Here is a 23,942-nt window from a genome sequence, read left to right on the forward strand (position 1 = left end):
AAACCTTTTGCACATTTGCATGTCCCTGTTCTTAATTGGAAATGAAGATGCATCCTCCCGGCTGCCGGGCATGGGGTGATGCAGGGCTCAAATCCTAAAGCAGAGCAAAGCCCCACTCCTGCAGAGAGCCCGTCACCTCTGTACTGGCACAGCCACACGCCAGGAGGCCACGGGGGCTTTTTGTGCCATTGCCGAGGGGATGGAGGGGGCTCGGACTGTGGCAGAGGCGAGTCTGGCTTGGGAACCACAGGAATGGGGAAGGCACTGGGTCTGGTTGGTGAAGTGGGACCTGAGAAGGTGGCTGCTCCCCATGTCTTCTTGTCGCTAAGCCCCTATCCAAAGCCCCTGTGCTGAGGCTGGTGGGAGTCCAGGCCAAGATCTGGCCCTCGGGAACGTGGGTGGGGTTTATGCACCAGCCAGAAAGATGGCATGGGCTCTGGGTGATGCCCAGAGCTCCCTGGGAGGCTGATGCTCCAGGGACAGGCTAGAGAGGTCAGCTATAAGGACTAGCATAAGTAATGTTCCCCATGCACGTGAGAATAAATCCTGCTGTTGTCTGGACTTACTGGTCCAGTCCAGCCCAGGTCTGGTGGTAGAAAGATGCCCCAGGTCTGAACATCCATATTCCGAGCCTGCTCCAGGGTCCATCCCTGAGTAGCATTGGAAAACCCTCAAGCCATTCTCCTGCAGGGTCAGCGGTCCTCTTCTGTCCCTCCCTTTCTGCGGCTTGAAAGCCAGGGGAGGGCAAAAAGGGACAGCTTTCCTTCTGGGACAGGCAGTGTCAGGTATTGAAGGAAGATGTCTCCAAGCACTTGCTGCATCCCAAATGTTCAGGCTGTGGAGACTCCAGCAGGATGGTGCTGGGTCCTGCAGACAAGGCCCACACTGTCCCTGCTGTTAGATTGCACTGGACTTGCTGCGCCGGAGCAGGCAGACAGCAGTTGCCAGGGATGTCAGGGTGGTGACCACAAAGAGCAGGATGAGGATGACCCAGTAGTTGTACAGCATGCTTTTGTGGGAAGAGGGCGTCTCTGCTGGGATCATGTTGGTGAGGTTCAGCATGTAGCCCAGCGCCCAGCCGATGGAGGTTTCTCCTGCCTGTGGGGACAGCATGGCATGGTCACCACCCTGGTCAACCCAGCTGCACGGGCCTCCAAGACCTTCCAAGGACCACTTCAGTGTCAGCCCAGTGGAGGAGAGGGGTGTGGGGGAGTCCACAGCACCCTGAGCCCTCACTTGCCCATGGGTCCAGCCAGCCCAGGGATGAAGCAGTGACCATCCCGTGCTGAGCTGGACTCGCTCGATGGGAGCAGGACTCCGTCCGCTCAGGCCAGCCATGATCTCACTGCCCATCCCATGGCTCATGCAGGTGAGGGCACTTGGCAAAGGTGGGATCCCTGAGATAACTTCCCAACAAGCCTGAGCAAAGAGTTCAGATGGCTGATGTCTCAAGGGCCAAGGAAGGACCGGAGGACCTGACTCCATGACCACCCTACAGTCAGCTCAGCTCATTTTTTTTCCATCTCCCAGAAGACCTACCCAAAAACCTGAGAGTCCCATGCTGCCCTGTTCCCTGAGATCTTCCCTCACACTGCTTGGCTCTTTCTTGGTGTGGGACCATCTTCCCTGCAGGGCTTTTTGGCTTAGCTCCAAACAGATCCCATTGGATGGGGGTGTGCTCCAGCGTTACCCACCTTCTTCTGGAAGGCAATGTTGGGGAAGGAATGGTTGTTGAAATTGTAGCCTTTGGTCATGAGCAAATAAACAAATGTGCTGACAGCGCAGTAATCCGGCAGCCTCTTCTCCAGCTTGGGGGCTTTCTGGAGCAACTGGATGGGATACATGGAGGGAGAGAGAAAAGGGGTCAAGCCAGTAGGGTCCAGGCTTGGTTTCTGTGGCCTGAAGCTCTCAGTAGTTGCATCTGTCTGGCCAAGGTGCTGCCCATACCCACCTGACCCTCTCCTGGTCCCATGTGGGAGCTGTCGCCCACCTTCCCCCTACTCTGTGGGTGCCTGGACACCCAACCCCCTCCAAGGGCTGCTCTCAGAGCCTGGGTGATGCCCCACATGAAGTGGGCTCGGGGGACCCCACCTCACTCCAGCTGGTGGCACAGATAGTCTCAGCAGCATCCTTCAGGTCACTGGGCAAGCGCACGGGTCTCCCCATCACTGTCTGGATGAAGTCCACCGTGTAGAAGAAGGCAGAGAAGGCCTGATGGAGGAAAGGAGGCAGCTGTGGGACAGGCTGGGAGAAAACCCTCTCACCACGAACAGCCACTCTGACCGGCGTGGTGGGCACAAGCACCCACCCCTGCAGAGCTGGGGGTCTGGCTTTGCCACCACGTGATGCCAGGAGGCTGGGGACACCTGCCCACCCAGCAGCCAAGCCACCACCCCACTCCACGCCAGGACTTACGATGAAGTTTCCTGAAACCTCCGGCTGGAAAATGCCATCAAAGGAGCAGCGGGAGAAGGAGCAGGTGGCGAAGTTGAAGAGCTTGCTGACATGCAGAGTGCAGAGGCTCCCATTCCCGGTGCCGACCACGGTGACAGTGGTGTTGAGGGCAAAGCTCGGCCTCTCCTTTTCTGTGCAGGGGCTGTCGTAGACGCTGCTCAGCAACAGGCTCTTGTGGTAGCCTGTGGGCCAGCAGGGATGGGAGACAGTTGCTTGGTACCTCTCTGCCTGCCGGAGAAGCAACGCACGGGATGTGTGGACTGTACCATAGCCCTGGTACATACATAGCATTGCTGCCTGCCTGCCTCCGTTTCCCTACTGGGGAGGGGAGCTTGGGCAGTGGGACACAGAGCTGGCATGATTTGGGACGTCTTGGCTCTGGCTGAGGGATGCAACAGCTTATGGATAGGGTGGGAGGAAGCTCTGGGACCATGGGGGCAAAACCCAGCTGCTGGCTGGGGAAGGTGTGCAGCCAGCCTCACAGGGCTGTCCTAGAACCAGGGCTGGGGGACACCTCTGTATAAACACCCATGTGAGGAGGTGACTGTAGGGTGGTGACAGCCAGCATCCCTGTCTAGCACATGCTGGTACCTGGAGGAGCTTTGAGAGCAGCCTCTTGAGAACCTGGTCCCTTCCGTAGCAGAGGAAGCTGTGCGTGTACACTTTGTATGCCTGGCCATACAGCTTCAGCATCACCTCGTTTCTGGGGTCTTCGATGGTGTCCCTGGTTTCAAAGGTGATCTGTGTAGAAGCACCCCCAAAGTCCATGGCCCCCAGGGTCTTCTTCTGGGGCTGGATCCATTCCCCAAGCCACCCACGCTGAGCAAGGAAGACAAGAGTGGGCATAAGGATGTTGATGAGCTGCAGGACAGCCTGGCCACCACAGCCATCCCTGCTGGGCACCACAATCCCCTGCACACCTTGATGAAGTTCTCCAGGAGGTAGTTTGCGGTGACCCAGCCAAAGACCCCTTCCTCTTCCCCCGACAGGATCTTTGCCCCCCGGAAACTGAAGGGGTACGACTTCAGCGTGGCTGCCACGGCGCTGAGGACGGTGTCCGAAGCCTGCGGGTTTGTAATGCTGCGGGCCAGGCAAGAGGGCAGGGTTTCAGGACTGCGCCAGCATGCCACAGACGGAGCTCCCACTGCCCACACAGCCCTTGGGGCCCAGCACTGCCATGGCACACAGGGCAGGAGGCAGGTGGGTCCTCATCCCGGTACCTGTAGGGATGTCCCCCTCAAAACCCCAGCTAATTCCCCTTGCCTCTGCCAGGGAAGGAGGCAGGCAGCAGGGATGGAGGTGTGCTCCGTCCTCCTGAGCCATACCCGTGGGTGAGGGGGGCATGACACAGGGGCCTCCTCTGTGTGCTTTTTCAGGGGGTAATTCTCACTGTGTCCCATCAGGCTGACAATGGGTGCAGGGGGCGTTTCACCCTAGCTTGCTAAAAAGCCTGGGTGGGTTATCCTGGCGCTGGCCCCACGCCAGCCCCTTTTCAGCCAGGGATGTGCTGGCTGTGCCCTACAGAGCATCTGCTGCTCTGAAAGGCAGGCAAGGGACATAGAGCCGGGCAGCTGGGCGGGTTATGACCTTCCCCTGGCAAAAAGGCAACGTCACAGCTGTCCTTCACCATCTCTGCCCCTACCATGGGTGGCGAGACAGCAGGGTGGCATAGCAGGGTGCCCCAAGCAGGGTTTGAGGCCAGGCAAGCTGAGCACTTACTTGAGCAGGCGCATGCCGGCTGTGGCGCCCAGGTAGAGTGGGGTGCCCGCATGCTTCTCCTTGGGCACGTCTCTCAGAGCCTGGTTCAGGCAGTGCACCAAGCTCGTCCCAGCAGCTGGAGGGTTGGAGCTGTAGCTGGAGATGCCAGGACCTGCAGAGAGAAAACAGCATTGCTCCCTGTGGGTGGTGGGATGATGCTCAGTGGGAAGATGCTTGGTGGGCAGCTTTGTCCCTCCCAGGCTGTTCAAAAGGCAGGCACTGCAGGTTTCTGTGGGCATCCAGAGTCCAGCCCATCTCCCTGCCCATGCCGCATCCCCTACTGGCTGACAACCTGGGAAAGGTTGCTTAAAGGTAGAGTGGAAAACCATCCCTCCCTCTTCACTGGGCTAGGCAGGGATCAGTTCAGTGCATGCCATGAAAACATAAACTACAGGCATGTATAGCTGCAAGCCTTGGGGAGAGATGGGGAGGTTTTTGGGAATAGAGCTGGACTCTTTATAACACCTCTCGCTGCGCTGGTGAATGCACGGGGAGGAAGGTGGGCATGGTGGGGCATTCACACCATCACGGTGCCCTGCCCATGGGGGATGTGACAGACCCTGCCACCAGCCACTGGCCCGTGGGGACTGGGACAGCCCTTACCCTCCACATCACACATGCTGTGCTCGCTGACCACCCCGGTGTTGTTCTCCTTGTCTGCAGGCCACTTGTAGACGAACATGGCCGTGTGAGAGGACCCGGCGTCCAGCACGATGCCGTACTGCAGGAAGAGGAGGCAGTGGGTCAGTCCCGGAGGCTGGAGACCTCCCCCCCCAGTTGCCCCAGGCCATCCTGAGGGATGACACTGGGGCTCAACAACCCGCTGTGTGCTGGTCCTGCCCCGGCAGTGCCCTGGCCAGCAGCTTCAGGAGCATCCTTGGCAGAGGTGAGCACTGCTCAGCCTGGCGCTGGCATGGCCTTGCCCACAGGGATTCCTGCCCAGGATGCAGCTGGGAGCGAGTGGTCTGCTCAGACTGGGATACTGGCTGCCCCAGGATGCTGCTTGGCACAGCACTGGGACTCTGGCCTCTTGCGCACGGGGACCACCTTGAGCACAGACCAGGAGGCTCTTCAGCTCTTCCCCTGCTGCTTGCTCCCATCTCCCTGCTGCATCTCCCCTGGCCAGTGGGCATCCCTGCTGAACCATGCTGGTGGGTCCCTGGGGCCAGCAGGGGGGCTGGGACACCTGGGAGCTGCCCCTCCAGGATGCAGCTCGCCAAAGACAGGCAGCCAGGCACCTCGTCCCTCCTGCCCTTGTATGGCTGGGCCATTCTCTGCTATAAATAACCCCACTCCCTCCTGCCAAACAAGGCTACCCAGCTCCCAGGGAGGGGCTGCCCCAAGCTGCCTTCAGCCCCCCCTGCCCCGCTCCCCTGGCAGACCCCTCTGCATCACCCTCAGCTACTCGCGGGCTGGGGGCTGCCTGCACTGCCCCCCTCCTTGCCCCACTGGAAATGCTTCGCTGCTGGAGAGGAGGCCGTGGGTCTGAGGGTGGGGGTGGGGGTGAGCAAGGTGGGATCCAGTGGTTGCCCCAGTTGAGCATCTCTGGGGTGAAACCATTCAAGGCTTAAACGTGGCTTATACAGAGGGGCTCTGCCTTGCCCAGAGCCAGGTGGACCCCCAGGGCTGGGGCACCTCGTCTCCCTGCCCAGCACCTGGGAGCCACCCCAGCCCTGCCTGGTGGGTGCCCTGGTCCCATTCCTGTCCCCATCCCCATCCCTGGCAGCCACAGAGCAGGCTCCAACCCCGGGTGGCTGCAGGGCTGGGTTTTGGCCAGCTCAGGCAGCAGAAATAAAGTGTCAGGGCACAGGCAGGGACGCCTGGGGTTCCTGCTTATAGGCAAACCCGATTCCCATGTGAACCCATGGCCCCACACCAGCAGTACCCCCTGCTCCCCCAGGGAACCATTTAAGATGGGTGACATCCCCCAGCCAGCCTCCCCCAGCTCTCCTTAGCTGTCAGTGGCTTGCCACGTGCCCTGGGCCAAAAGCTACAAGCCAGTGGAGCATCCCCCTGTGAGGCCAGGCGGGCTGGTGTGCCATGGCACTAGTGTGGGGGAGCAGCTCTCAGTGATGCTGAACCCTGAGGAGGAGGCGGAGGGCTCTGACAGCGCACCCACCCCCCACCAGCTGCCACTCCAAAGCACAAAGCTGGGGAGCAGGACCACAGTCTGGGCCATTTCTGGGCTGGGGTCAGTGCCCTGGGCAGCCTTGGGGGGCTCTCAGCCCACTCCCCTACCCAGCGTGACCTGGGCCATATGCATCCCCTGGCACTAAGTGTCCCCGCAGTCCCTTCTCACCATAGCACCCTCTGCCTCACCTGCCCCCCATGGCCCCGCGGGCACTGCCTGCACCCCAGACGGGCAATCACCTGCCAGGCATGAGCACAATGAAGGATGCTGAGTCTGCCCCAGCGAAGCTGCCTGTCCCATGGGACACCTGCTGGCATGTCACCACCGGCTCCCATCCCACAGCCCTCTCAGCATGTCCCCTTCGCTGTCCCAGCCCTCACGAGTGGGTGCTGGTATCCCCATGAGGACACCATCCATCCCCAACAGATCCTCTGTCCACCTCTGCCACATGTGTGCCCATGTGCCCTGTGGCCACCACACGGGTGTCCTCCGCACCTCCCCAGATATCACCTGGAGTGACATAGCATTAGCAGGGTGACAGCACTGTTCCCAAAAGGAAAGCATCGACAGGTTCATTCCCAAACCCGAGGCTGAGCACAGCCAGGTCCCCGGGAGCGGTTTCCAGCCCCAGGATGACATGGGAGGCTGCAGCCCACACAGGGGACGAGGCGGGAGATGGGGATATCTATGGAGTGGCAGGGGCTAAGAAATGCTGGAGCAGGAGGCAGCGAGGAGGACTCACAGCACCAGGGACACCTGGAGCCACACACCAGGAATGGGGACAGCCCAGGAGGAGCAGTGCTGGGGATGCCAGACCAGCTCCATGGGAGGAACAGACATTGGAGACATGGCCAGATCTGGGCTGGGGGAGTCCCATGTGCTTGTGGAGGTGGAAAACCTGGTTCAGGGGCTTTCCTCCGTCACCAGGGCTGGCTCGGCTGTGCCCCGCTGCCAGGCCCATGGACAGCTGGCACGGGGGTGCACGTGTGGGGTTGCATACATGGAGGGGTTACAGATGTGTGTGGGTGCACCTATGCAGATGCACATGTGCAGGGATGTGCATGCATGGATGCATCACGTGGTGTGCGTGCCTGCAGGTGCGCACATGGGTGTGTATGTGCATGGACATAGGCACGTGTGTGCAAGTTCAGGGGTGGAGGTGCATGCACGTGGGTGTGCATGGGTGAGGTGTACATGCACATAGGTGTGCTGACATGTTTGTGTGCTTACGGGTGCATGTGTGTGTGTCTGTGCATATGTGCATTTAGGCGGGTGTGCATGCATGCGTGGGCACACATGTGAGTGTGCGCCTGTGTGGGCACACATTGGGGGGGGGGTGTGCCTGGGGCAGCCGTGCTGCCTGCTCAGGCCCAGGGAAGCAGAGCACACGTGGTTGCAACTGCGGCTCTGTCACCTGCGCAGGGTGGCCAGCAGCGAGAGGTAGCACTGACCCTGCACCCAGGGCAAGCCCTACAGGGAGATGTCGCATTGGGGGTGACAGTGACACTGCTGGGGCACGTTGCAGAACCAGATGCCCCCACGCAGCTGTATCCCGGCGCCCTTGGCTGCCAACACTTGTGGGTCAGGGTGGGTGTCCCTCCTCTCAGACCCCAGTCTCCATGCGGGCACAGCCTGTCGCTGCCAGGCGCAGGGCAGTGAAGATGGGCAGCAGCCCCAGGACTCATGGGCAAGGGACAGTCCATGGGACCCCCTGACCGGTGGTGGCCCAGCCCCAGCAGTGAAGGCAGCAGCACTCGGGACCAGCTGAGGTAATGGCGTGCGGCAACATGAACGGCTGCAGCATGGTGGGTGCTGCCAGCCACAGGGAGTGCCCGGCGCACAGCCAGCCGCCACCGCCACAGCTCGCTCCCTGGCTGCCCCAGCATGAGAGGAGCCGCTGTGGCCTCCAGCCAGCGCCCCCCTGCCCCGCTCCTGGGGGGTACAGGGTTTTGCACCCCAGCCTGTCTCTCCATGGAGGAGCCATCCTCCCTGGCAGTGCTGCTGGCGCTGAGCAGGGGTGGAAGCCACATGCACAGGCATGTGCATGGAAAGGGGCCAAGGCAGACCTGGACAGCCACGAGGGTCCCCAGGGATGAAGGACAGGTCCTATCCCCTCCTCCAGACCTGTGGGTACGCGCATGCCTCCAGTACCCACATGGGAATCAGATATGGGGTCACCACAGCAGGGCTGCAGTGGTGCCAGCCCCTGCCCCTGCCCCACACCATGTCCCTGCCCCAGCCCCTGTTCCTGAGTGCCCGAGCCACTGTGTCACCCAGCACACAGCAAGCCACTGTGTGGGCACAAGCCGTGGCTGAGCAGGAGGGTTTGCAGCAGTGTGGGGGGCACAGGCAGGTCATCTGCAGCATCCCTGCAGGTCGGAAGGCCCAGGAGGGAGAAACCCGGCTGAAAGCCCATCTGGTTAGTGATTTGCCGCGTAAGCACTGCCCTCAGCTCTTCCAGCCGAGGTGTCCTGTGCCTGCCAAGGAGCAGGCTGGAAATAAGGGCTGGAGGGACATAAGGACGCTCCCGCACCAGCGCCTGGCTCCCACCATCCCTCTCATCCACCGTGGCATGCTTGGCTGCCAGTGCCCTGGGGCTCGGTAGGGTCTCGCATGTGTGTTAGTGGCCCTGGCCCCAGCCCGCGGGACATTACCCAGCCCCAGCATCTCCTGGTGGCACAGTGATGACAGATTTTTCTAACAACAAGACGCCCTGACCTGGTGATGCCACAGGGCTGGGGGACACTGAGGTCACCGGTGTGACCCTGCAGTGGAACAGTGTCCCTGTGCCACCCTGGCTCCGCTGCCTCTTGGGTCACCCGTGGCCCCGTGGGCTCTGCCCCACCGCAGCATCACTCCATCGCTCAGCCCAGCCTCAGCCAGGGCTGCTCAGTCCCGAAGCCCCTTCAGAGGGGACACAGAGGGTGGTGATGTCCCCAAAGACCATGGGGCAGTGAGGTCACAGGTAGGACTCAGGGCTCCTGTGCGTGCATGGCTCTGCCCAGAAACATCCCACAGCCCAGGGGAGGAGGCAGAGGGGGCCACCGGGAACTGCCCGACTCACTGCAGCCTGGCACTGTGCCCTGTGGCCGTGCCTGGCCCCCCAGCCCCATCCCACGGGCTCTCTGAGCTGCCCCACAGCGCAGCAGGGGCTCAGCCCTGCCCCACAACATCCCACCTCCCTCAAGGGCAGCAAGACCTGGGGAGCTCCCAGGTCTGCGGTGGGTTACAACAGTTTCCTTCCTGCTGCGGGAAGGCAGCTGGCAGGGGGAGAACCCAGCAGGCTTTGTAGTGGCCGGTGAAGAGCTTTGCCAAAAAAAGGAAAAAAAGGTTGTCAAGGGAAGGCAAGGTCTCCAAGCCATCAGGTGGCAGTGGCATAAGCCCCGCTCCGGACCCATGAGGGAAGGGGAGGGAACACAGTGCTCCCAGGATCAGTCCCTCTGGCACTAGTATAAGTAATCCAGGGTATTTTTAGGGCTATATTCCAAGCAAAGGAGCTGGAAAGGGAAGACGTGGAGCTGTAGCTCAGCAGTGAACAGTGCTATCGCCCAGCAGCTGCTGCTGCTAATGTGGACCAAGCCAGCAAGGACCACACCTCGGCTAGGCAGGTGGCAAGGATGTGCCCAGGATCTCCCACAGCAGGACCAACCTCCTCTAAATCACGTTGACATGCTTTGGGCTGAGTTAAATTAAGACAAAGCTTTGCATTCCCAAAAAAGCCCTGAGCTTTGTGCAAAAGCAAACCCCTCCATGCCTGCCTGGTGCCAGCCCCACGGGAACAGCCACCGCCAAGACACTGGTGCTGAGCCCCAGTAGGCAGTGCCTCACCACATGCACCGTGCTGGACATCACATGTGCTTGGCACCTCCAGGAACCCTGCAAGACCCCAAGTTCCTGGGCTGGGTGGCATAGCCTCAGGCAGAGCAGGGCCAGGACCCATGTGAGTGTTTGGGGATGCTCAGCACCAAACCCCAGCGCTGACTTGCAGACCGAAAGGTGCTAATAGCCAGAGAGAGAGAGAAAAAGCACAACAAATGAATTTCTGGGAATGCATTTGGCTTAAAGACAAAGTTCCAGCTTGGAACCAGGAAGAAAAAAGGCTTCTGAGGCCAACCCAAGTGCTGCACATAGTGCTCTCGGTACCAATCCATCTAATTCCCCTGTGTCCCAAGAGACAAAATCCATTTTGAAACCAGCTCAGGGCACTGCTCAAGGTGCCCCAGCACATGGCAATGGGTGGCAAAGTTGTCACAGGGAAAGAGTTAATCATTGCTAGTTATACTAACAGTGGCGAGTACCATCTTGGCTAAGCCAGCTCGTTTTCTCAACCTAATCTTTGTTACATCTGACAAACATGGAGGCAAGGCAACACATCTGGCATTCAGGCTGGCTCAGAAAGTTTCCAAGCAAATTGCTTGGGATGAAAAAAAGGGGGGTTTGGGTAAACCATTTTCCAGGACAAAAGCCCGCTCCCCACAGAACAGCTTGCTCCATCACCGAAAAAAAAAATGACTTTTTTAAACCAAAAGACTTGGGCTGCAAAAGAGTCAACTGGAGGACTTGGCCAATAAGAAATTGTTCAGAAACTTCTCTCAGCATCGGAATTTACAATGAAAAAGAAAAAAGAAGCCGCTCATTTTCATAGGGAAGTGCATTTCTTGCCTGGCAGTGCTGGCTCAGGTGATGCAGCTGGGAGCCCAGGAACACGGGGCGATGCTGGGGTGTGCAAGGGCAGACCCAGACCCGGCTGTGGGAGCAGATGCTGACACAGCTGCTCTGGCCTGGAGGACCACATCCAGACACCCCATGGCTATTTTTTCGTGTGTCTGAAAGATTCCTCGCTGAAAGCACAGGGCTGATGTGCTGAGGCTCGGTGGCCAGGCGTCCCTGCAGCCGGGGATCTCGCTGCCAGCCTGACGGCAGGGGCTGCTCCCTGCGACCCCCACCCCGCAGCTCGGGGACTCCCCAGCCCCAGTGGCCTCCTGTGACGCTGGGGATGCCCAGGACGCCGCACCCTCCCCCGCAGATCGGGGTGCCCGCTGCGGCTCCCCCAGCCCCCGGCAGCCCAAGTCCCCCCCGGCGCGCGCTGTCCCCGTCCCCTCGGTGGCCGGTGCCCCCCCGTGCCGGCCTCGCTCACCTTGAACTGCGGCGGGCCCCGCATGTCCCCGGAGCCGAGGCAGAGCAGGAGGATGCCCAGGAGGCAGCCGAGGGAGAGAAGCAGGAGGATGGCGGCGACCCGGCGGGCCATGGCGGGACCGGAGCGGAGGCAGGTGAGCGGCTCCGCGGCGGCTGCGGCGGCTCCTGCTGCTCCTCCTCCCCCACCGCCTCCTCCTCCGCCTCCTCCGCCTCCTCCGCCTCCTCCTCGCCCGCCTCTCCCGGCTGAGTCACTGCCGCCCCGGCCCACCCGGGCGGGACACCGGGGCTCCGCCGGGCTGCGGGGGGCCGGCCCCGGGCTGCGGGTCCCGCTGCTGCCCCGGCCCCGGCCCCGGCTCCGTCCTGCCGCTCCGCCCGGGCATCGCCCCTGCCCCGGGATGGGCTTCACCTATCCCCGCCGCCGCCCCGGGCTCGGTCCTTAACCGGCGGCTCAGCCCCATCCTGCCCCTCCCCCCCCCCGCATCGCCCCTGCCCCGGGATCAGCCTCACCTACCCCCCGCCCACGGCCCTAGCTCGATCCTTAACCGGGGGCTCAGCCCCATCCCGGCCTCCCCGGCATCGCCCCTGCCCCGGGATCAGCCATGTCCTGCCTGCCCCCTGGGGCATCACCGTGACCTCAGGGCTCAGCCCCACCCTGTCCCTCTGCTCCGGGCATAGCCTCTGTCCCCGGGATCAGTCCCATCTTCTCCTGCCACAAGACATTGTCCTTGATCCAGGACCGAGCCCCATCCTTCCCCCCAGCTATTGCCCCCAGCCCAGGGCTCAGCCCAGAGATGGGGCTGGTGGGAGATGAAAACACTCTGGGCAACAGAAAAGCTCCAGGAAAGCATCTCCCCTATCATGATTAACAATTACGAACATATTACTGCTTTTAATCATTACAAGGAGCTTGTGACAGCCCTGAAGAGCCCAGACATATATTGAGATTGTTTTTAATATGGTCACAAGTGAATAATGTAATGTGTTTCCACATGGAGCAGTGAGCCAAGGAAGGTTGGGCCCCTGGCTCTGAGAAGGACATTTTGAGCTTGCTTACACAGTGGGATAAAACAGTGAACAAAATAATAAACAAGAAGATATCACCAAGGAGAGGAGGCTGAAGGAGGATGTGGCTTCCAGCCCAGCTGGGTTGCAGGCTGGAGGGTCACACTTCAGCTCCCATAGCCTGCCTCCTTCCTTCATTTATTTCAGAGCAAACCACTTTTTCTGCAACTCACCACTGCCCTGCACGTCGCATGCATTGCACCAGCGCTGGGGTTTCTGCAGACCTTCCTGCCTGTCACTGTGGTATCCGGGTGCAGAGGCACCCAGGGGCTCAGCCTGTGCCAAGGGCTTGTGGTCCGGGGGCTCTTGGCCCTGACATGCTGCTGCATCACAGAGGCTCTGCCTCTGGAGGTCCCACAGGGGACAAGCTCCAGTTCTGCCCCCCGAAGCAGTGACCAGCACCAGATTCTAGGGAAGAAAATGGCTAAAACAGGGGCACAGAGAGACCCTTGCCCAGCCAGTGCCCATCACCACAGTGCAGGGCTTTGCTGCTGTGTGCAACTTGTGAGTCTATTTGCAGGTGTGCCTACCTCCTCATTTCAATTTATCAAGCATTTTACCTCTGGAAAACCTGTGTCAATCAACTCCAAAACATGAATGTATTGATTCATGTGAGAAAATTATTCCACTTTGCTGCTACTGCTAATACCACAGGAGACCATATAAGCTCTGAGGCTTAGCAGACCATGGTTTCCACTGCCTTCCTGAAGTGCTGTTGACTTTAAAGACTTTCTCAAGTTTCCCCAGGCAAATATCTGTCTATTCCTAACTCTTCTTGCCACCTTCTTCACCCATCCAGTGTTTCTGAGGCACATATATGCAACCCTCACAGGTGCAACCGCACCAGGGAGTAACCCAGAGGCAGAAAGATCTCTGGTTTGTGCTTAATCCCTTTCCTAATAGCTGCCAAGCCTCCTGTTTCTCTTTTAGACTGGTCAAGCAGCGAGAAGATGTCTTCAGAGACTGAAAAGAAACCAAAAAAACTCTTTTCTGAATGTTAGTGAGCAGAGGTGGGGCTGGGAGAGCCCTGTGGGGCTAGGGATGGTCCCTTGTTCCTCATCTGTATTTTGCTTTTGGGGACTTTGGAGCAAGTGCCTTTCTGGCACACCCACTCCGTGTGGTGGGACCCTCCTGGGATTTGAGTGGAGATGTGGATGTCTTCCAAACCTTGGTCTTGCGCAGACTTAGCCACGCTGTTCCCACGTTGCCCGTATGTGGCGTGGAGCAGGGGGGTTGCATCTCTTCCCGCTGCAGGAGGGGCTGTTCCTCCTTTTCACAGGGTGGCATTTGCCACCCTCTGCCTGGCCCCGAGGGGCAGAGGGGGCTGAGGTCTGAGGGAGCCTGTGCCCAGCCCTGGCTGATCGCTGGTGTCCCAGGAGACTGATCCTCCTGCACAAACTGGCAGGCGCCAAGAGCTGGGATGTGCTGGGCTGGGAATGCTCCCAGCCGTGCAGGGGGAACAAGAGCCGTGCAAACCCACGTCTAGCCAGAGAAATAGCTCCGTGGTGGGGCGTTCAGGTGGGGAGACACCGACACCGCTGTCCTGAGCTCAGCCCAGCCAGGGTCAGGCACTGGCTGCTGGGTCCCAGTGATGGGGGGCTCCCACGGGCTCTCGTTTCTCATTGTGTCCCATTTATAGGAGGCACCGCTGTTGAGGAGAGCAGGGCAGGGAAGGGTGGCAGCCCACACCGTGCAGGCAGCCCCAGCCACTCACAGGGAGAACAGACCTGTCCCCGGGAAGGAGCAGACACTGGGACAAAGTGGCCACCCCAGGCGGGCAATGCCTGGCAAGAAGCATGAAATGAACTCCAGGCATGGAGTTAATTCAGTTAATTCAGTGGCACAAAAGCAAGCAAGGGGCAGGGAGGGCTTTCTCCAGAACAGAAGATGGGGCAGGGGATCTCCCAATGCCCTGAGAAGGTGAGTGCAGCCTTGTTTCTCTGAGGAAACCAGGGACACATGGATTTTGGACACCAGCAAAACAAGGCTGGAACAGATGTCACCTCTGCGGGACTCCAGGTTGTGAAGCAAAGGATCTGCCTGAATGAGCAGGTTCAATGCATAAGCAGCTGTGTGGGGAGCCAGCCCAGCACAGCCTGGTGGTCCTGCCACCCTGCCACCCTGCCACCCAGCTGCCTCCCTGCACCCTGAAATGCTCCTCATTGCTGACATCGTGTTGCAAAGCAAAGCAGGGGTGGGAGAAGAGCAATGCCAGTTCTCGGCACCCTGTGCGCCAGCAAACAGCAAAACTGTCCAGCACCTCTGACATCCCACTGCCCCCATGCCCCCAGTGCCGTGACCGCTCTTTGCTGGTTCATGTCCAATTTTTCACCCACCAGCACCCCCAAGTCCTTCTCCACAGGGCTGCTCTCCATCCATTCCTCCTGTCTTGAGCATCCCCAGGGACAGAGGTGCATGGTGAAGATTTAGGGGGTCTGCTTTGATAGCAGGAGGGGACAGAGACCCACAGCGTGACCAGACTCTTGCAGTAGCCTGAAATAACCATATAAGCAATCAGATGCAGTGCCTGGGTTTGCTGTGCAGCAGCAATAGAATCCCCACAATTTAATGCAGATTTTGTGTGCTTACAGCCTGCATGTGGGGTGTCACCTCCGTTATGGGGCCAAGGCAGCGAAGGACCAGGCGTACCTGTGAGATGTGGCATGGGAAGGGGGTCCAAGGGAGTGGGTGGATGTCACAGGCAAAGGGAAACCAGGTCAGGAGCCCCAGCTCCCAGTCGTGCCAGTGCCTTTTTCTCACCCCATCCCTGGGTAAATTGTGAGAGCTTAGTCCCAGGTAAAGCTGTGTGCCACCAGCACACCTGAGGCATCTGCAGGCTCTTCAGATGTATTTCTACATCCCCTGCAGCTGATGCGGACACTGACCCAAACTCAGTGGTGTTGGGGAGACAGGGCTTTCCTCCCCTTGCTCCAAGGAGAGGCAGCAGGCACAAGCTTCCCAAGAAAGACAGGTCCTGGTGGCAGCCCTGCCCCAGCTGGGCAACAAAGCCTGTCCCCACCCTGTGGGACTCACAAGGGACATGAAATAGTCACAGGGGGGGCAAAGCAGCAGGTGGGGAACAAAGCCGAGAAGGTGAGTGAGTTAGTCACCAAGCAGTGTGGGACAGCCACTTTCCCAGACAAAGGAGAGGTTTTCCTAATCCACTTCTTCCAACAAAAGCATCTGAGGTGGGGCCATCTGGGCGAGGGCTGCCTGGGTTGAATGGGCGGTTAGTGGAGAAACTGGAGCAAGAGAAGGGACTTGCTGGCTGGCCCTGGGAAGCAGTGCCTGGGGGTGGTGGGGTTTGCTGGTGGTGGGGCTCAGGGCTTCTCAGTGTCTTTGTTAAATATGAACAAACACATCTGGGTGCAACGGGTGGGAGGCACATCTGGGAGCACTGGTGGGCGGCACGGCAGCTCCATATGTGGTTGGGAAATAACAGGAAGAACGGAATGAGCCTGCAGACACTGCAACGTGCCGGGGTCCAAAGGGAGGGATTTGGGACAGGGTTTTCTGTTCCTGTCTGCAAGCTCCTCAGCCAGCGGCGAGTGCAGGGGAGATGCATCCAGGAGCATTCAAGAATCTTGGGATTAGGATGAGCCACCAGCGTGGGCCAGCCACGAGCAACGCACAAGCAGTTCCACAATGCACTCAAGAGCTGCTACAGAGAAACACTGATATCAGCCCTGATAGGAGCCCCAGGGTTGTCCCAACCTGCTCCTGAGGGAGCACAGGAGGGCAGTAGGTGCCACAGTTGCTCTGCAGAGACACCCAGGGCAAGGAACAGCAGGCAGAGAGAGGGGCTGGTTGGAGAACATCAGCTGGGGGACAGCATTGTCCCTGTGGCAGCCAGCAGCAATTTTGGGATGGCATGAGGCTGCAGAGGTGTCCCCAGCAGGAGCACAGTCCCTGTCTGCTTCACGGGCAGCTCCCAAGCAGCGCATGAACCAGAGAATGAGAGTAGGGACTTGGTCCTCGGTCATGGGCTGGGCTGAGACTGCTCCCAGGGCCATGTTGCTGTGGTCCATGGGAGGGGGAATCCCGGATCCCTGCTCTCAGTTCCAACCCCAATCCCACTCCCAGTCTCAGTCCTGACTGGGAGCATCCCAGCTCCCAGTCCCCAGGGCCATGTGCAGCCTGGCCGAGCTCTGCAGCTCTGGATGGAATCAGGACCTGGACTGACCCAACCTTGGGCACTCAGCTGAGAAACCAGCTGTACTTTTCAGAGAGCACAAGCCAGCACAGACGAGCCACCCAGCTAGCCCAGATCTGTCCCTTCCTCAGGGACCTCCAGGCAGGCTGAGTCTTGCACCAACCAAAGGACTTGGGCATCTGGCCTTCCTAAACTACTGGTGCTGACTCTCTCCCCCCAGTATCTTGTTGCCTTACCTGAAGGAGTCCCAAAATTGCGTGGGGTACTGGAAAACCTTCCAGCAGCCTGTCCTGCTGGGGAATCACACCCCACAGCCCAGCAGAGACATGTCAAAGTGGAGCAAGAACAATGCTTTTGCTTGGGGTGCGCCCACTCACATCTCCACCTGCACGGTGTCACTAACACGGTGAGAGCTGGGCCAGGGCTGGCCAGGGGGCCAGAGGTAGCTGGGGGTGCCCACACCAGTCCCAGCACCCAGCAAGCCCACAGCAAGGCACTTAGGGGGGTTTCCTGAGTTTGCAGGTAATGAAGATGTGAATCCAACCAACGTTTCCATTGATAGAGGACAAAAATAAGGGGGTGCAACAAACCAAAGTGTGACTGAGGGCATCTCCTGCTGCACCAGTGGCTTTGCCTCTAGATCCTGCGGGTGGAAACTCCCCAATGTACTCGACCTGCAGCTTCAAGCCCAGAGCTTTTCCTCCTAGAGGCACGGAAGGACTGGAAGGAGACCAGTGTATCCAAGGCTATAATCCCTCTCCTGGCAAGGATACTTGCCTGGAAGGAAGATCAAACCCAAGTACAAGTCTCCGGTCTTGTCTTACTTTTTAAATCTTTTTCTCCCTCTCCTGTTTCCCAGGGCAGCGTCTCTGTGATACCAGCCCAGGGGGGGCTCCCACGGCCAGGGATCTGCCAGCTGCCCTGGCACTGAAGCAGCCAGGAAATAGGTGGCTTCTCCAGAAAAGCCCCACCAGTTTCTCCAGCTGCCTTGCCAGGAGACCTCTCATGACAGGGCAGATGACAGAGAGGCATCTGGTCACAGGGCAGACGTTGCAGTGTGAAGCCGCTGCAGGCTGGCAGGCATCTATGCCCTTAGCCCTGCTCAGGCAGCTGTGGCACGGTGCCGGATGAGCTGTTTCCCCAAACTCATAGCGCGAGGCTGCAGATCCCGGCGTGGGACATGGGACCCCGTCACAGAGCATCCTTCTCCCATGCTGTGGCCCCAGGGCAGAGGTGTGCCCAGGGTCACCACTGCATCCTCATGCAGAGCCACGGTAAGGATGGGCTCCCCTGCAGGATGCCAAAACATGCAGGCTGCCCCTGCTGAGCCCTGACCAGACATCAGAGGGGCTCCAAGCAAGCAGGGGGCTGTTGGGGGCGGCTGTATAGGACCCTCTGCCAGGGCTGCTGCTTAACTTCCCGAGGTCTGGAGGTGAGCAGGACCATGGGGCCACTGCAGATGTGAGCAGCAACGGGCGGCAGGGCATGGGGAGGCCTGGGGGTGCCCACAGCCATGCCTCCTCCACCTGGGGTATGTGCAAGCACTGCAATCCACTTTCCCCCAAAACCCACACCACTTTCTGACCTGAAGTGGTCTCTTATTCCCCAATTTATTTACATTTAACCTGGTTGCATGAGGCAATTTGCCACTTGAAGGTTCAAACAGAGCCTGTGTTTTCATTCTTGGGTATTGCATTGACCTGCAAGAAGAATCCAAGTAACCTGGAGGGTTTGTGTTAGCATCTCTCGTTTAGCTCTCCTGTGGTTAGATGGTTATTGTCCCTGTGTAAAGGTACACAGCCCTGAGGATCACCCTCCAGCCAGTGGGCATCTTTTCAGTCCTTTCCACATCCTAAAATGCAACAAGAAATCTCTGGAGAGCAGTTTCCTTTGCCAGAACACCAGGGCTTGCTCCAGCCCCGGCTGAGTGTGACACGCTTTCTCTTCCCAGCCTTAGTCCACATGGTGTTTTCCCATCCTCTTTCCACCAAACTGGTGTGTGGGCAGCCAGCTCCTTCCCTGCCTGGTGGGCTTCCAGCATGCAGCCCCAGCCAGCCGGCTGCTAGAGAGCAGAAGGTGACTCAAAGCCATCCGTGCTGATTCCCAGATTTGGAGAGCGTCCTTCATTCCAGGACAAGGACTTCCCACTGTCACACGGCTGACTTAGCTGAAAATCCTCTGCACTGCCCAGCGGCACCAGGGAGTGAGCTCCCCAGGTCACTTCCCACACGCTCCTGGAGCCCCGAGTCCTTGGTGGTGAAGGGAACAGCACAGACCCCCTCTGAAGGGGGGCTCGGGGGGGCGTCATGGGCTGTCGTTATTCCTGCCTCAAGCTGTCACAGCTCCTGGCAGCAAGACCCCTTGTCTGCAGCAGGAGCAATGCCAGCGTGATGGCACAGGCAGGACAGATGATGACACTTGCAGGACAGACTGCCATGGCAAGGAGGGCAGCGCCGGGAGCAGCCTGGGATGCACCCGGCTGTCTGCAAGGACCTGTCTGCAGGGGTGGCAGGGAAGGGACCTGCTGCAGCACCTGGGCAGGAGACAGGGTGCTGTGACCCTTTGGCTCAGCTAGGTGAGCCCTTCCTCCCCCGTATTGCTGCCCAGGCTCTGCTGGCTGCCCCAGGCTGCAGCCCTGCCTGCCCCCACAGGATCCCAACCCAAACCCACTGACATCTGGGCACGGGGTAGAATCATTTCGGTTGGAAAAGACCCTTAAGATCATTGAGTCTAACTGTAAACACCACCAAGTCCACCACTAAACCATGTCCCTAAGCACCACGTCTGCACTGCAGGACGCATGGCATTAAATACCCGCAGGGATGGTGACTCCACCACTTCCCTGGGCAGCCCGTTCCAGTGCTTGATAAATGTGGCTCCCAGTTTGGGCAGACACCACTGGGAGCTTGCTTTCCTGGAGACACTGCCTCAGCACCCACCTCCCAGCAGCCCTCCAGAGCCTGGGCTTGTCTCCTTCCAGCAAACCCAGTGCACCCCAGGGCTTGCCTGGGGAGCAGGGATGAGCTCTGTAGAGCTGCCATGAAATCACCTGTTACTGTGACCAGGCTGTTGAACTGATCCATACCCAGGCCAGGGAGGGAATTAATCAGCTTTAATCAATTTATTAAAGCCGTTCTTCTTCCTCATTTAACCCTCTTGCTTCACCACTGTTGTCCACGCTGGGGTCTTTCATACGAACCCTCCTGCTGAATTACTGGTGCACCTCTGGCTCCCCCATCTCTCTTTAGGTTTTTTTTTTTCTCAAACGACTCAAAAATGAGAGTCAGACAACCCCAAATCCTGAAATTAAAATTAAAAAAAAAAAAAAGTTTGTGAGCTGCAGAGATTTTCAGTTACACTTTTCAGTTTTTGAGCGTAATTGCAAAACTGAACTTTTATTTGCTTTCAGGGAGAACTGAAGCTTCTGAGCTCATCATGAGATGCCACCAGCTGCAATTTAAGAAAATCATGTGCTGTGAAGCTCTCAGAAAGCCCTTGAGAGCCTCATTCATTTCCTCTTCTTCCATACACTACAAAACAGTACCATTTATGGGCAGCTGGATGCTCCCGAGGATGCACAGGGATCTCTCCAGCTGCAGATGGACACCCTCAAATGCACACCAGTGCTGCAGGTTACCTGTTCCTGCCCCAAAACAGACATATCTCTGTGGCTTTTCTTCAGCCCGCTTCAGGAAGGTCAGCTGGCTTAGTGCAAGCCTCTGGAAAACGAAAAGCGAGTTCTTCAGCTTGAGGCAGGTCAGGGACTGCTCCCCATCCCCTGCCCAGCCTCCGTGGCACAGCACCTTGCTTGGCTCTGGGAGCATCCCAGCTGGCAACAAGGTCACAGCCTCAGCACGGAGTCCAGCCTCCCTCCTTCACTCACACTTGCAAAGTATTTTGAAGACAGACAGTCCCACGGCAGATGTTATGTGCTGCAGTGGAGAAAAGCAAGCAGGACCCATGCCTGAGGTGGCACCAGTTAAACATACATCCCTGAGGCTGAAGCAGGTTGTGGAGCTGATGGAGTCACCAGGCGGGGAAAGGAAATGGAGAATAGCTGTGTCCTAGGATAATCCTTGAGGCCTTCCGGACTGCTAATGTTTCCCTCAAAGCCACCGCCCTGCCCTTTTAAGATAAGTTAGTGCTTTGTAATTGGGATAAAAGGATAATAAAAACCCCACCCAAGTTCATCTGTGGGAAGCTGGCAGAATGACCTCCTCTGTGCCACAGGGATGGGGCTGTACTTGGGAAGGGCGTGAGAAGGATGCTCATCCCACCTTCAGGTTCACTCCTGCTCTCAGGTTTCAGCAGGTGACTTGGATAAAACTAGAATGCAATTTTTCCAGCTTCAGCTGGATTTTGCTTTTTTGTGGTGTGGAAGAGCAATCATCCCTTCATGTGCTGCTGACAGGAGCTGCAGGGAGATGTTGCCCTGCCACAGGGAAAATCTTTCTTTCCTGGAATGCTTTTTTCATCTCAAATTTGCAGGGCAGGGCTGAAAAACCCTCAGTGCAGAAAAATAGTGTTTTGCATGAGTGTGGAATTTGACAGAGACTAGAGGTGCGAGCGGCTTGCCAGAGGCACATGCAGCAGCCAGCAGCCACCCATCTCCTTTGCAAGGACCAGCTGGCAAAGTCCAGCTCCTCAAACACACCCTGCGCCAGGTGTCGGAGGAGCTGCCCAGGCTGGTGAGTCCTCATGAGAGCTGAAACCAGCTCAGGCATGTGGGAAGCAGAAAGGACCCTGCCTGGTGAGCACTAACCAGATGGGAGCTGGGCAGAGGCTGGTGGGGATGAGCAACAGCATCCCACTTCAGCGCATCCCCTCTCTGCTCCAGCCTGGTCACCCTCCTGCCAGGGGGACATTGTGTCCTTGGGACTGCTTTGTGTTTAATGGCAAGGTTTTGGAAGCAGGGGGCTGCAGGGGTGGTTTCTGTGAGAAGACACCAGGACATGCCCCCATGTTGGACACAGCCAGCTCCAGCTGGCTCCGGGATGGACCCACCACTGTCTAAAGCTAAGCCCATCAGCAAAGGTGGTGGTTCCTCTGTGATAATGTATTTAAGTAAGGGTAAAAAATGCCGTGCAGCATCTGGAGAAATGAGAGAAGATGTGAGAGCAACAACTCTGCAGACACCCAGGTCAGTGCAGGAGGAGGCAGGAGGGGGCTCCAGGCGCTGGAGCAGAGATTCCCCGGCAGCCCGTGGTGAGGACCACGGTGAGGCAGGCTGTCCCCCTCAGCCCATGGAGCCCATGGGGGAGCAGACAGCCACATTACAGCCCAGGGAGGACCCCACAACTCCACCTTCCCACGGCAGGACCCTGCTCAGCCTTTCTGAGGGCTGATCTGAGAGCCGAACTGCCACAGGAGCCTGCTCAGCTGCCACTGTGTCCTGCCCCCACCTTGTCATATAGGAAGGCTTACTCATGCCTCACTAAATGATTCAGCTTCCCTTTCCGACACTCCACACGCACCTCTCTTTGGATGTGAGCCCCAGGGTCGGCACTTTCAGGTCTCCTGTGGTTACATGGGTGCCTGACCGCAGCAGGACTTCCACAAACCGGGGCCAAGGCCAGCTGCCAAGAGGCTGCCAGATCCCGGCCAAGGCCAGCCAGAGGCGCGTGGGCTGGGGACGGAGACCCTGAGCCCCGTCCCAGGCTGCGGATGCAGCTCAGGCTCCTCTTGTCACCCTGCCAGGACCGTTGCACCCATGGGGTGGGAAGGCGGCTCAGAGGGGAGAGGATGGACACGGGGTCCCGTGGCTTCAGCAGCAAGTGTCTGTGCGAGGAGCCACAGTATTTCCAGTGTCTGGAATAACTGAGGTCCCCTGGGAGTTACTGGGCAGCTTGTGGTGAGACGCTCACTAGGGAACCAGGCTTAGATCCTTGGGTTTAAGCTTTCCAGGAAGATCTTCACAGATACAAGTTTCACTGGTTTAAAAAATAACCATTTCAGGGTCCAGCTGTGTCCGTGGCTGGCACACACCTCTCTGAGCAAATAAGCCTGGGAGCAGCCAGTGGTAACACAGCCATGGTGGCCCCCACCATCCCCTCCTGCCACCCCATGGTGCCCAGGGATGAGGAAGATGATGGCAAGCTGATGCGATACTTCCCTTGAGCTCTCTCCCTGTCTCCACCTATTTTCAGCTTGGGGGATTTCCTGAGGCAAAAGGGATTTCCCAATTCCTGTGTATTTACATCCTTCAGCAGATTCCTCCTCTTTGGACTTGTCAAAAACCCTCCCTTTGGGCAAAGGCAAACCTCCAGCATCAGCACCATCCCCCAAGAAGGAGCTCCTGCCACCGCAGCACCCCTGCCTACTGTAGGCTGGGTTGAATCCGGCTCCCACCTTCACTTCACACGCTGGAAGAGCTGGTGGCTCTGTCCCTCTTTGGCCTCTCCAGGACAGTCCTGAGTTTCCTGACCTACAGTTGTATCTTCTCTGGCTGGAGCATCCCATCCTGCTCAGATAGGAAGGTCCCTTCCCACCAGAGTTCCTCAAGGACCCTATGGCCACTGTGATGCCTATAGGTAGGGCTCATCCATCCCTGCTGTCCCTCAAGCCCCCACTGCTCCTCACTCACCTCCCTGGGTGCATCCTGGGGGGCAGATTCAGTACCTCAAGGTCCTTGCTGCAGCACTGGCTGCAACCTGCAGCCAGCTCCCACCCTGCATCCCACCCCTGCATCCCACCCAGGGGTGAGCAGGACATTCACCACGGGATAGAGGTATGCTGTTATCCCACAGGCTGGCCTAGACCTCTTGGATTTTCCCTCCAGCAACGTATTTTCCATTGCATGTAAAAATACCCCAACAATAAAAGCTCCGGCTAATTTTATAGCTGGCCTGTTCTTCCCAGGCTCCTGCAGGACGAGGTGCCTGCCCCAGCCTGGTGGTGCAGGTTCAGCCCGCAGCACAGACGATGCTCATTGCAGCCAGGGTGTTGTCGCACACAGATGGGGGAATGTGGGTGGATATGGGGTGGGTTGGGCTGGAGTGGGGGACATCGAGCCCTGACGGTTTGTTGCCCATGGAGGGGCTCCTTCCACTTTGCCTTGCTGGGGAGCCAGGAGCCGAGTGGGGAAAGCAGGAGGCTCGGCATGCGGGGCAGGGGCTGCAGTCTGGCGTGGTGAGAGCACAGCCACGGTGTCAGCATGGACACAGCGTGACCACAGGCAGGGTCATGGTGTGAGCACAGGCACAGCGTGCATGGCCCCAGGACAGCCTGGCACCGCTGGCTGCGTAGGGC

At 58.6% G+C, this 23,942-nt stretch overlaps 1 protein-coding gene across 1 annotated transcript; it reads right to left on the reverse strand.

The window, feature by feature from the left end:
- Nucleotides 1–579: 579 nt before the first annotated feature.
- Nucleotides 580–11,665, reverse strand: ENTPD2 (ectonucleoside triphosphate diphosphohydrolase 2). Its single transcript, XM_055818198.1, has 9 exons — nucleotides 11,481–11,665; nucleotides 4,816–4,933; nucleotides 4,174–4,324; nucleotides 3,375–3,534; nucleotides 3,046–3,273; nucleotides 2,416–2,682; nucleotides 2,092–2,211; nucleotides 1,695–1,829; nucleotides 580–1,098 (listed from the first exon to the last, which is right to left on the reverse strand). The coding sequence occupies exons 1-9, from the start codon at nucleotides 11,589–11,591 to the stop codon at nucleotides 898–900; spliced, it is 1,491 nt and encodes a 496-aa protein (XP_055674173.1). The 5' UTR covers nucleotides 11,592–11,665; the 3' UTR covers nucleotides 580–897.
- Between the last annotated feature and the right edge of the window lie 12,277 nt (nucleotides 11,666–23,942).

This window comes from Falco peregrinus, chromosome 1 (genome assembly GCF_023634155.1).
Source record: "Falco peregrinus isolate bFalPer1 chromosome 1, bFalPer1.pri, whole genome shotgun sequence".
NCBI lineage: Eukaryota > Metazoa > Chordata > Aves > Falconiformes > Falconidae > Falco > Falco peregrinus.